Below are 12160 nucleotides of genomic sequence, written 5' to 3' on the forward strand. Positions count from 1 at the left end.
TCCTGTCCATGGATCTTATTATCTGGACTCAAACCCTTGGATTGTCTTCCCACCTTGATGTTGGATCTGTTTAGTCTTCTCATTATAGACCTGCCTGGCAATCACTGGACTATGTCTGACCCTGTTTACCTTCACCAGCCCTGATCCTGAGCTTGACCTGCAGACTGACTCTCTGGCTTGGCCTTGGGCCTGCCTCATTGCCACAAACTTGCCTGATGATCTACACTCTTGGTTGAACCTGTTCTTCATCTCCAGGCCTGCCTTGGTCACCTTGCTCTGGTGCTGGGGCTGGGCCCTGGCAAGCAAGGCCTCTGCCCTGCTAGCTGTGTTACTGCATTCACCTCCTGGCTTCCCACCCTGTAGGAGCATCCAGACCTTGCTGCCTGCTGACACTGGCCAGCACTGTGTAGGAATGGTGCTGTGATGGTGCCAGCTTTACCTGTGCTGCAGAAATGCCTCCTGCTTGCTCGCTGCCATCAGTAGGGATGGTTAGCATCCTTGGGTCGTTTTAACTGGACCTTCAAACGTTTCGTGCCAATCTGGAAGCCATTCATGGCCTGGATAGCAGTCTGTGCACTGGATGGGTTGTCAAAGCTTACAAAACCTGAAGGACAGGACACGGGCACGGATAATAATGGCACTGTTGGTGCCATGCCCAATGCATGTGTCCTTGTTATCCATCATGCTTCCCTTGCCCACCGGTGTCAGCACTCACCAAAACACTTGCTCTGGTTGGTGGCACGATCCATGAATACCTTGGAGGAAATTATATTGCCAAAGGGCAGGAACATCTGCATCAACTCATTGTCTCCAAACTCCTGAGGGAGATGGTAGATGAAGAGATTGCAGCCTTCAGGACCTGCAGGCATGGGGGCAAGGGGGAGGGACAAAACAGAGAGCCCCCAAAGGGAAGGGGAAGAAAAAGGGGCTAAACTCAGAGCACAGCACTGGATGAGAACCCCAGTACTGCCTCCTTCTGTCTTGACCTCCCCTTGCTTGTCTCCCTCAGTCACTGGTCCATGAAGGGTTCTGAGGGCTCTCTAAGAGCAGCTGGGAGGCAGTATGCAGAGCTAGAGTTTCTGGAGAGCAGATTCACTTTCACAGCTTGCCCAGTTCCCATGTGGGGTGCTGGACACAACAACTCTGTGAGTGTCTGCATGCTGTTTTGCTGGAAGGAAATTAATTAGCTGAGGTGACAGCTCCTTGTTCATAGCTCTCCCAGTCCTAGGAGAGCAGCAGACACTGCTATGTGAAAGCTGCTGCTGTAGCGTTCCCTGCCTACAGCTCTGCAGTGGTGCCTTCAGCCGATAAGCCACAGCCCCAACTGGAAATCTCCTGGATTGGCACACACGATTTATGGGCTAATGTGGTCCTGCCCACGCCTTCACTTGCTCCCTGTGAGCCTGATGAGCACAAGGAGCTGTTCCCTTGCTGACACCTGCTATACAAAGCAGAAGCAGACAGCAAATGCCCTTGCCTCCAAATCCTGTCCAGGCCAGTTTGGAAATAAGCTGAAAACAAACTCATGAGGCTAGGCAGGCTGAAGAGAGAGAGGACAGTATGTTGGAGAGGCTGGTTTGACTAGTAGCAGTGTGGTTCTGGCATCAGTAAAGATGGGGAGGAAGTCCTCTTTGCTGCTGCCTGTGTAGGGAAGGTGCTCACTCTATACCCCTTTGGTGTCAAAGCTTGGTGTTCTAGTGCTTGTTGTCCCCTTTTTACCTGGCAGCATCTGGCCAGGGATGAGATCAGAAAGTCTGCATGACAAGCATTCTCCAAACCCTTCCAGTCCACTCACTGCAAAGACACGGTTGGTTCTGTAACCCAGCCCCAATATTAAAAATTAGAGTGGACAAAAATTAGTGCCGTCTCCTCTCCATTGGTTCTGTGGTACAGAAGACGAGCTACACATATTGCCCCCACCCCACCGCTGCCAGACACAGACATTCCCACCCTGATCCTCACCTTCTCGTTGCTGCTGCTGCAGGATGGGAGGTGGCTGAGGGATGCTCTGAGCAATGGGGGTGATGGCAGTTGGATACACAGCTGTATTCCAAGGAGACAGAACAAACTGTTTATCCAGGGATCTATCTGGTCAGCCACACAAGGGCCTGAGGGAGACAAGGGAAGCTGGTACCTGCATACTGCTGAACTCCTGTGAAGGCTGGGTGCAAAGTCTCTGCTACTGAAGGGCTCTGGGCTGCAGAGAAGAACATAATCAGAAGCACAGGAAAGGGAATCACGCATGTATTCTCGCTGTCTCTCTTTCCCCACCCCCCCCCCCCCCCCCCCCTGCCAAGTGAGTCTCAGTGCCTGGCTGGTAGGGAGCTAGAAAAAGTGTTCTGCGTGGGAAATCCAGAAAAGAGAAGCTAACTGCAGTTCCTGAGGTGTCTGGATGGCTTTTTTTCCTGCTCTCCGTACCCGAGTATGGCACAAGGCCATTGGTGTAAACTGTTTCCAAGGTTGGATGCCCATTTGGGAATGGTACCACTCCAGTGAAGCCATTTGAAATGGGTGCCACCAGTCCCGGCATGCCCGCTGTTCCCAGGAGAGGCGGTGAATGTAGCCCTGTAGAGCAAGAAGAGATGACATCCCATGAGAGTCGAGGTCCTGCAAAACCTGCGCTCCCTCCTTCCATCTGCCTGGTAAGACTGCTGTGTGTGAAGCTATTATCTCTTCTAGTTGGCACGTGGAGGTGACAGACTAGTGCTGGAGCCTTCACAAAATTAGAGGCAGCACGAGTGAGAAGTGTGTGCAGCACTGCTAGCCCTGGCTGCTGCCAGAGCTTTGGGACGGAACATTTTTAATCCAGGTTTGTACAGCACCTAGCATGATACAGCCCTGTTCTTGACAGATGTTGAAAGCCAATATGCATTATTGCCAATATTATTACTGTGGGATGAAGATAATGAATAATAGCACTGCTGTTCGCAGAGTGAGGTGCAATCCTGGGAACCTGGTCCTTCTTTACTACATCAAAGGGAAAAACTGCAGCAGAGAGGAACAGCAGTAGGGCAAGAGAATGTGCGTTGAACATGTGAGTCTGTCAGGGAGGTTGCAGAAATTTGCACAGAACTAGGGACTCCTGTCCTCAGAGGCTGCATTGTTAGAAAAGAGCGGCCTAATCCAGATGCTGAGCCCAGAGGGATGTGGGAACTGTTTTACCTGTATGAGCACCGTGCTGGGGCAGGAGGTTCATCGGTAGTGAAGGACTTGCTGCGTCCTGGCCCACACCAGGTCCTCACCTGATGTTGGTGCAATAGGAGTGGCTGGCAGCCCATTGAGACTGACGGCACCAATCTGTTGGATGTGGCAAGGGGAAAAGGCGACGCCTGGGCTCAGGTAGCTGCCGTGCGAGGTGGAGAGAACCGTTGTCTGCTGCTGCATCAGCTGCAAGGCAGGACCACGCAGTCAGGGCCCCATGCCGCCCAGGGCTTCGCACCACTTAGGGCTTCGCACCACTTAGGGCCTCGCGCTGCCCAGGGCTCTCACTCCGCTCGCGGCCACGTACAGCTCAGCGGCTCGCTCCGCTCGCCCCAGGCCCCGCGCTGCTGGGGGCCTCCCGCCATTAGGGCCCCACCGCAGCCGCGGGCGCCGCTCGGGGAGGCTGCGCAGGCCAGGTGGGCCTCGGCCTTCCCCCGCCGCTGCCTCCGGCCGGGAACGGGCCGGAGCTGCGGCCTCGCCACCTCCCGCAGCCGCCGCTGGGGGTCGCCGGGCTCCCGCTGCCTGACTCGGAGCTTCCCGCAACTCGGCGGCACCTGCCGGGGGCGGGCTGCGGCGTCGCCGTCCTCTGAAGCCCCGCGCCCCGCCCGGCTGCGGGCCCCCAAGGCGGGCCCGGAGCTCCCCGCGGCCACGCCCGCCCGCAAGGGCTGCCCCCGCCGAGGCGGGCCGGCGGCCTCGGCCAGGCCACGCGTGGAAGCCGCCGAGAGCGGCGCACAGCTTCCTGCCCTGCAGCCGGGGGACACGGCTAGGCGGGCACCCTCCGCAAAGCCAGGGCCGTAGCCGTGCAGCCTTTCCACCCACCCTCGCCCTCCCGGCAAGCCAGCAGCCTTGAGGGGTCTTTGCTCACTCAGCTATGCACCAGGCCATCGGGATGGGCCCTTCCTGCTCAGAGAGCTCCTGCAGTGGGGAAGGGGGCAGGGAAAGGGGTATGCTCCTGGCACCCAGCAGCACCCTCTCACCACAGGCCCTACCGCTCTGTCAGGCGCTGCAATGACATTTCCTCCCAGCCACAGCGCCTTCTCTGAGCGCTGCCACTTCTCCTGGGACAGTGCCAGGTATTAAATAACACAGCTTTCCTTTGAGGAGCAGGGTCCAAATCCTCTCCTTTTGCCCAGCCTCAACAAGGAGACCACGCTGCTGGGAGACACGCGGAGCTCATTCTGGTACGTGCACCCTGCTGTACAACCAGGTGTCCATCCAGGCCCAGCTCTCGTGGCATGCTTTGCCATCTGAGGTCTGCCCCATGATCCACTGAGCTCAGTCTTTCCTCTGACAGTGGCCTGCACCCTGGGGTTGAGGGATGGCAGCTCCTTGTGGTCCCATAACACACCTGACTAGGCAGAGATGCACAGTGCAAAAAGAAGGGGGGGGGGGCCACAAGGTTGGGAGGAGGGTTAGGCAGAAGAAGAAAAAATCTTTCTGGTCCTATTTGGCCATCATTTGCTGCTCTGGAGCCTAAGATTAAATCGGACTGCGCTCAGAGTGCAGTGGCAACAAAGATTTAGTTCTAGATGCAAAATTAATCTAGCCCCTTTATAAGCCTTGTCTTTACCATCAAGCAAGAAGAGCAAGGGAGGCAAAGCTCTCTGGAAACTGTACAATTCTACAGGAGGAGCTAGGGGGTGGCACATGGCAAAACCCAAGAAAAACACAAATCCTCCTTACATTAACTACAACCATATCCCACTGTCTGCGTACATAAATACAGACCACTCAAGTAACCTGCCTCATCCACAAATGGCTGAGTCAGTAAGCCAGTTTGGCCTTGGTCTCAGCTGAAGAATCTAGTAACTCTGAAAAGTTCATGGCTAGCTAATCCTTCTCTTCGTTTCTTCCACACAGAAGCTGACTATTGCTGTTTCATAAAAAGAAGAGGAATTGCCTCATTTCATGGCATTGCTGTTTCTGTAAGCTGGCACAAGCAAAGCAGCTGGGCCACGTGGAATTGACTCTGCAGGGCAGCGCTGTGATAGGGGAGAGCCCTTTCTGGGGGAGAGGTGGGACACTCCCAGGCACACCACAGAGCAGGGTCTCTGCAGGCAGGCAGGCAGGACTGACTGACAGCAAAGGGGTTTGCTACCACTTGACTCCAGAAAGCAAGCACCCTGAAATCACCTCATCTATTTGCTGCCATATTGTCTTTGGAGTGATTCCCCTGAAGCAGGGCTCACATAACTGGCAACCACTCACCCTGAGCCAGGATTACAGCAAAATGTGGCCCTCCTGAGAGCACAGAACTCTGCTAAGGAAGGTGTCCCTATGGCAGGCAGTCTGCACATATTCCTAGTCCTATCTTCACACTGTCCTCATTTAAGGATGCAGGAACCAATGCACTTCTTATTTACTAGATGAATATTGATTTTTTTTCTCATTAATGCCTGTTCTGTGCCAGGCTCTGGCTGAAACAAGACCTGCATCCAACTGCACATGCACTAAACTGGCATTCTGAAATTGTTTTAATTACTCAAATAAAATTACCATAATGAACCCTAAGAGCAGAAAGAAAGGGGGGGGGGGGGTGTCTTGTGTCTGTGAACAAACTATATTTTGTGTTTAGAACTAACTGATTTATGAAATACAAGAAATATTCAAGCATAATAAGCAGTTAGTAATTTGCACTGGCTGCTTTTTTAAGACTTCAGGCCTCTTTTGTATTGATAGATTATTATTTTTTCAGCTCCCAGTCAGTTCCCTGATTCCATCTGAACTAATGACTGAATTCAATTTGTTGAATAAACTGAAATGAGGGAAACACTCACTTTTAACTTACAGAAGAGGCACCTGGGATCGAAACCTGGTTTAAGCACTGCAATAAACTGCTTCCGGATGCTTAGCCAGTCATATTTCCCAGATAAGTATGAGAAATCTTCTTACAAACTGTATCAGCTAACATGTACTGTTTGACTATTTTTAATATCTTACATTTTTATGACTATTCTTTATGATATGATAGTCATATAAGATATAACTATCTTATACGACTATTTTTAATATCTTATTTTGTATATTTGAATAGATCAGAATAACTTTAGACCTAAAATAGTTTGCGATTATTTCATGTTTGAGATAGTTTTTAAAGGAAAATGCAATTAATATAGATTTTAAACATCCAACTGAAGAAAAACCCACAAAACAAAATCCAAACAACCCAGGCTCCAAACTTCTTCCTCCTAGGCCAGGGACTCTGGGGACTGCTTTGGCTTGGTGAGGCAGCAAATCCCATGGGGACGGGGAAAGAAAGTTGTTAGCGTATTAAATTGTGAATCTAAGAACGAATGCCTACGATGCACCAGTTCATCCCAGCAGCACTCACTCCTCTCAGTCTGATTCAACCACATACATAATTGCTGGCTGCATCTCCTGGGCCTGTGAGTAACCTTGGGTGCAGCATCTACTACTCCAAGCCCTGCACCATGCAAGCATGAACTATGTTAGAGTTCCCTTGAGCCCTGGCTTAGCAGAGGTCCCAGCTCCCAAGAGCTGCCCCTGGCAGGACATTTGGAGGTGCTGTAAAGAAATTCAGCAAGGAAATCCCTCCCTTCTGTCCCCACTTCTAGAGAAATGAGATGGCATTTCAAAGGGTTGATGCCCTCTCCCTCTGATGGGGACACTATATGCATATGAGAACTGGCTAGGATCTCTCCTCTGGGAGAAGGAAAACCAAAGACTGGGATGACACAAGAGAAGAAACAATCAGGTGTGAGGTCAGTGCCTCAGAAAGAAGGAGAGAGAACTAAAACCAGTCGAAAGGAAAAGGAAAAGGAGGAAAAAACCTGGAAGAGTGGGAGACAGGCTGAGTCCTGAGTCAAGGGGAAAGCCCAAATAAAGTCACAGAGCAGGAAGGCCAGTGAAGAATCAGAGACAAAGCAACAAATTTACAGACACAACTGAGGAGAAAGAAGATGCAGATAAGCAAGGAGCACAGCCTAGGCCTGACTGGCTTCTTGTCATCAGCAGGAGTTTCTGAAGATTGGATGGCACTTGCAAGACTGAGTCTAGAAGGTCTCGCTGCTCTCCTTCCTTACACGTCCTGGACCATCAGCTAATAAAGTACTTTCTGCCATCATAAGCTCACTGTGTGGTCCATTCCTGCCTCCTTCACCATCATACCATGCCCAAGTTAGCGCCATCTCCTTGACAGCAGAAGATACACCAGAATGATCATCTCCTAGCTGACCCACAGCTGATCTAAGCTACAACCTTAGACCTCAGGTATAGCTGGCTTGTGGATTACAGGGCTGGATAGAAAAGACTGGTCCTGGCAAGAGATAGTGGTGTCTGGTCAGAAAGGGTTCTCCCCTCTAAACCTTTCTTCTGCTGGAAGCCTTGGTGCTTGGAATGGTATAGGTGTTCTCAGCCTCATGACACAAGAAGAATCAAATAATGTGTTGGACAAATTCTACGTTTCATTCCCAAAATTCCCCAATGGTACGGAGCATCATATGTATTGCCTCTTTTCTTTTGTTACTCCACGCTCTTGCCACATACTTAAATGGCATTTGGCAGTTTCTGGGGATTCTTTGAGAGGAAACAGCCAACAATTGAGAAACAGTCCATTCTCTGTCATGTAGACAGAAGGGAGACACACCAAGTAGCCACTGAAGCCAGAGGTGAAAGAGGTGTCCACAACAGGTTTATTCGTGCTCCCCCCCTCTGAAAATTACTTTCAGTAACAGTATCTACTTTCAAGTTCTTTGTCTGACACAAGCAACTCTCATGCTTTGAGCAATTTCTGAGCCTCCTTCCATAGGCTTTATACTTGGTAGCAGAGACCTGAAAGTGACAGTCACCAAGAAGACCCAAAAGATGCTCCACCACAGCTGGTCAGGGACTTGAGCTGGGGACCTACCTCAAACATCAATGGCAATCACCACCATCACTCCAAGGCAATGAGGTTCTTTCACTAAGATCTAAAGCACAGCGAGTCCTGCCAGAGGAGGCCAGACTGCTGGAACACCTCTGACCCTCTGCTACCCACTGCTCTCCCTCCAGCACCCTGCAAACCCCACAGTGATACTAGCCAAGAGAGAAAACCCTAGGAGCCAAGGACAGCACTGGGATTAGGGCCCTCCTGAGAATTTCAGCAGAGAAATAAACATATGAAGCTGGGCCCAGGGCTCTCATGGTGCTCCAAAAACAGAGAGAGACACACATTTGTGCCATTGACCTGGAGGAAGAGTTCACAAGTTGGCAGACTGCCATATCTGGCCGACATCACCCAGGAATCATTGCCCTGAGCTGTCCTCAAAACAAGACAGAAAGACACTGGGTCATGCTTGACCTGTTCCCAGACACCTCCGCCAGTCTACACCACATCAGAGAAATCCAGCCTCACTTTGAGAAGGTCCCAGCTCTCTCCTGCCACCCCTTCCAGGAGAGACATGCACAAAGACTAAGCTGCTGACTGGAGAAACCAAAGCCAGGAACAACTCCCAGGTGCTGGGAAGCTTTCACACATTTGTTACAGAGACTCATTTGTGGTCTCCCAGCCCAGCTATGATGTTGCCCCATAGCCAAGAGGGCAGCCTTTCCCCCCACACACACGCGTGATACTCACAGCCTGCGCATAGGCGCTGTATGGGCTGAACGGCAAGGTGAGAGATGGAGTGAATATCCCCAGCTGCCCCACCATTTGCTGCATACGACGGAGGGTCCTCTCCTTATCTGTGTCAGCAAACTTCACCACTAGACTGGAGGAGGCGCCCTAGGCACAGAGAGAGGAGACAGAGAGAGGAGGCACAGGGAGAAGAGGCCGGGACAGCCAGAGAGTCAGCAGTCAGACAAGGTGGGATGGGGCAGAACAGGCAGCAGAGAGGAGTGGGAAGAGGAGCAGAAGAGCAAATATTGGCGTGAAAGTGCTCAGGAGCTGCCCGGAACCTGGACTGTGCCCATCCCCATCCATCTGTCCATCCAACCCTTCCCTCTCCCACCCTTCCCGTCACACCTTGGTCCTTGCACAGCTGCACAAGTGGGTGCACACATCCCTGGCTGCATTCACCAAGTGATGGTGCAGCCAGGTACACCCAGGACACTGTCAGCCACAAGCACCATCTTTCCACCACCATAAGCTTGGCTGGATAGACAGAACAGTTCCTGGCAGCTGGAAATACCCCTGCTGCAGCAATGCACTGTCCTGCCCACAAGGTGCCTCAGTCCAGGTTAGAGATTGTGAGAGACAAGATCACAACTGCAGCTCCACTTGCACAAGAAGGCACAGCTGCAGCTACACAACCCCACACCACGCACAATGTGTTCCCACCCTCACCCAACCTGCCCCAGAGGCCTCCTCTACTGCCTAAGTAAGAGAAGGCGGGGAGTGTGCTCAGACACTGGATTCCTGGCTGCTCACACTGCTGAATTGTTAGCTTGCACCCTGCTCAGTTTTGAATTCCTCCAGGTAGCTGTCTCCAAGACAAATTCATGGCCTGGTTCTTGGCTCTCTTTTATTTAGCCTTTATAGCTATAAGTGCTGTCACTACCAGTCTGGACAGACATAGATACACACACCAGCCCGGGAGACAGGATGGTTCCCAAAGACAAGAGCACAGATGTGCACACACACAGCCCCCACCCCCCACAACCACACGACCTAGAAACTACAGTTGAAACTGTCATGGTTTTGGACAGTGAGGGGAAGTCCCTGCAACAGGGTGATGGGAAGAGGATTAGGTAGAGGGTAGGTACCCTAGCCTTATACTCACGGGCATTGTCTGGCTGCCATGGAGTGCGTGGATTGCTGCCTGAGCCTCTGTGTGAGATGAGAACTTTACAAAAGCGCAGCCTGGAAAGGGACAGAAAGAGCACAGGAGATTGCAGTGACAGGACTGCTGTGAGAGTGCCCCTTGCATCATCATGCAAGAGACAGTATCTGGATCTCAGGCAAGGCAAAGGAAAGCCACCCGAAGAAAGCATGGAACAAAAAGTATGATTCATCCCAAGTCCTCTGTCCTGGAAGAAAGAGGAAGGGTCTCAAATTGTTAGTTCAATGATATACTCTATAGATGATGTCACCATCTCCACCCTTGCTTCTGATTACCTCTTCCCCAAATTCTCTATGTGCTCCTAATTGTGGGTACAAACATTAAAAATTGCAGACCCAGACTGAGCCAACAGGCTCACTAGTGATCCTGGAAACTCAGCTACTCATCATGCTCTGCTTCCCCTCCTTTCACCTCGGTCTCCGCCCATCTTTCCCAATCTTTCTTGCAGCAGACAACTCTTCCTGCCCTGCTCCCTATGCCTGGCTGTGATATGGGTTCCCATAAAGATGGGGTGGGGGAATAAGTGCCCCAGTGGAAACGAGGCACAGGTGGTGAGGCAGGTGAGTGCTACCTGAAGAGCAGGGAGAAACGGCACAACACACAGAGGGTTCACACCTTTGCTGTTACCATCAGGTCCACGGAGCACCGTACATTCATCAATGACCCCAAATGGTTCAAAGAGCCGGAGCACGTCATCCTCAGACTGCTGCTTATTTAACATGCCCACAAAGAGCTTCCTGTCCCCTAGGGGCAAACACAGAAACATCAACCTTCTATGAGGCTTACAGTCCAAAGCAGGAGGATAGGAACACTTAAGCACAAAACAGCCTAGTGTTGAAAACATGCCTGGCATGGAAATGATTTGCTGTTGGCTGAAATGCTCCCAGGGGTGAGTATGCAGGGTCCTCCCAAGCTCCTCACCCCTGCAAAGGTTTCTGTGGCTTCCCCTGTCCTACCCTCTCCAAAGGAAAACAAAAGATTAATAACTTCCTTCTATTCATTAGCCCTTTCCTTTGAATGATCCAACACAAATGGTAATAAGAAAAACTGCCTGGGCAATTATACCCTTACTGAACAATATGTGAAGTCCAAGAGTTACCTTAGGAAATACAGCAGACCAACCCAGGCAAGGTGAATAAATTCCAGGACCCTCGGCTTCTCTTTCCTTTTCCTTCTCTCCAAGATCACTGTTTCCACAGCTGCTATGTAACCGAGCAGCTTAGCTTCAATTTACCCTTCCCTACCCCAGTCTAACCAGTATGTCTACCGAGTTGTCCTCTAAGGCCTGGAATAAACCCTGGCATCCTGGGTCCCAATTTGCCTCACCATAGGATCAGCCAAATGCAAGTCAGTTGGGTGAGGGCCAACAAACAGCTCCATGGTCCCCACTCCCCCTTCTCCAAGGGCATTCTGTACCCCTGTCACACTGGTGGGGGGCTGAGAGGCTGGCCAACACATCCAGGGCTTTGAGCTCAGGGTCCTTCTGAGTTCCTTCATCAGAAGGGAAAAGTGAGGATTATGGTTTTGTTGGGATGGCCAACTGTGGAGGTGGGAAGAAAGGTGCACAGTGCTTTCTCCCCCTCTCTACCTCCATCAGTACACACAGGGGCCCATCACACAGCCTGATGCCATCCAGTCAAGCACAAACACAGCAGTGGTTGGGGCAACATCCTCCACAGATTGCTGTGAACAGCTGTTAAAATAGCACAACATTAAAATCCCAGCCAACACGTCAGCCCAGTCTCCACCTTTGCAAGGAGACAGTTGTGCCAACTACAGAGTTAACCCTTCCCCACTGCCCCAAACATGCATGGGGAGACATGACCCATAGGAGCAAATGTGTCAGGCTATGGCTTGGGAGGAGCAGTGAGAGAGGATTCCTTATTGTTAGTGACAGGATCAGAGGGGGCTGGCTTCAAACAAAACCAATGTAATGTGACGCACGTCAGAGAAAATAGCAAGGAAGCTGCTATCTGTTTGAGAGTGCAGTGACCTGAAAAACAACAGGTCTTGGAGCTACAGCAGCAGAGCAGGCTGCAGGGGTGGTGGTGTGTATGTGTGGCAGGAATGGATGACACATTACACATTCACACTGCTGGCAAAGCCTCCCCCAGTCCGTTCCTTGCTCTCCTTGGCTCAGAGGATGGTTCCCACCCAGGTAAGTAAGCAAGCTGCCTCCC

At 51.4% G+C, this 12160-nt stretch overlaps 1 protein-coding gene across 7 annotated transcripts in view; it reads right to left on the reverse strand.

Moving 5' to 3' along the window:
* CELF5 (CUGBP Elav-like family member 5) overlaps nt 1-12160 on the reverse strand; it is a 42143-nt gene that overhangs the window by 2832 nt on the left and 27151 nt on the right. For 5 of the 7 annotated variants that reach the window (XM_030032097.2, XM_030032096.1, XM_030032095.1 and 2 more), the window contains exons 4-12: nt 10596-10724; nt 9921-10000; nt 8777-8923; nt 3243-3387; nt 2419-2565; nt 2135-2197; nt 1963-2043; nt 716-859; nt 440-604 (exon numbers count right to left, since the gene is read on the reverse strand). In XM_030032097.2, the coding sequence (XP_029887957.1) occupies nt 477-604; nt 716-859; nt 1963-2043; nt 2135-2197; nt 2419-2565; nt 3243-3387; nt 8777-8923; nt 9921-10000; nt 10596-10724 (1064 nt within the window). In that variant the 3' untranslated portion in view covers nt 440-476. Of the gene's footprint in view, nt 1-439; nt 605-715; nt 860-958; nt 2044-2134; nt 2198-2418; nt 2566-3242; nt 3388-8776; nt 8924-9920; nt 10001-10595; nt 10725-12160 lie in introns of those variants that run through there. The other 2 variants (XM_030032100.2, XM_030032101.2) reach the window with 2 other exon arrangements.

The sequence above is a fragment of the Aquila chrysaetos genome, chromosome 12, assembly GCF_900496995.4.
Source record: "Aquila chrysaetos chrysaetos chromosome 12, bAquChr1.4, whole genome shotgun sequence".
NCBI lineage: Eukaryota > Metazoa > Chordata > Aves > Accipitriformes > Accipitridae > Aquila > Aquila chrysaetos.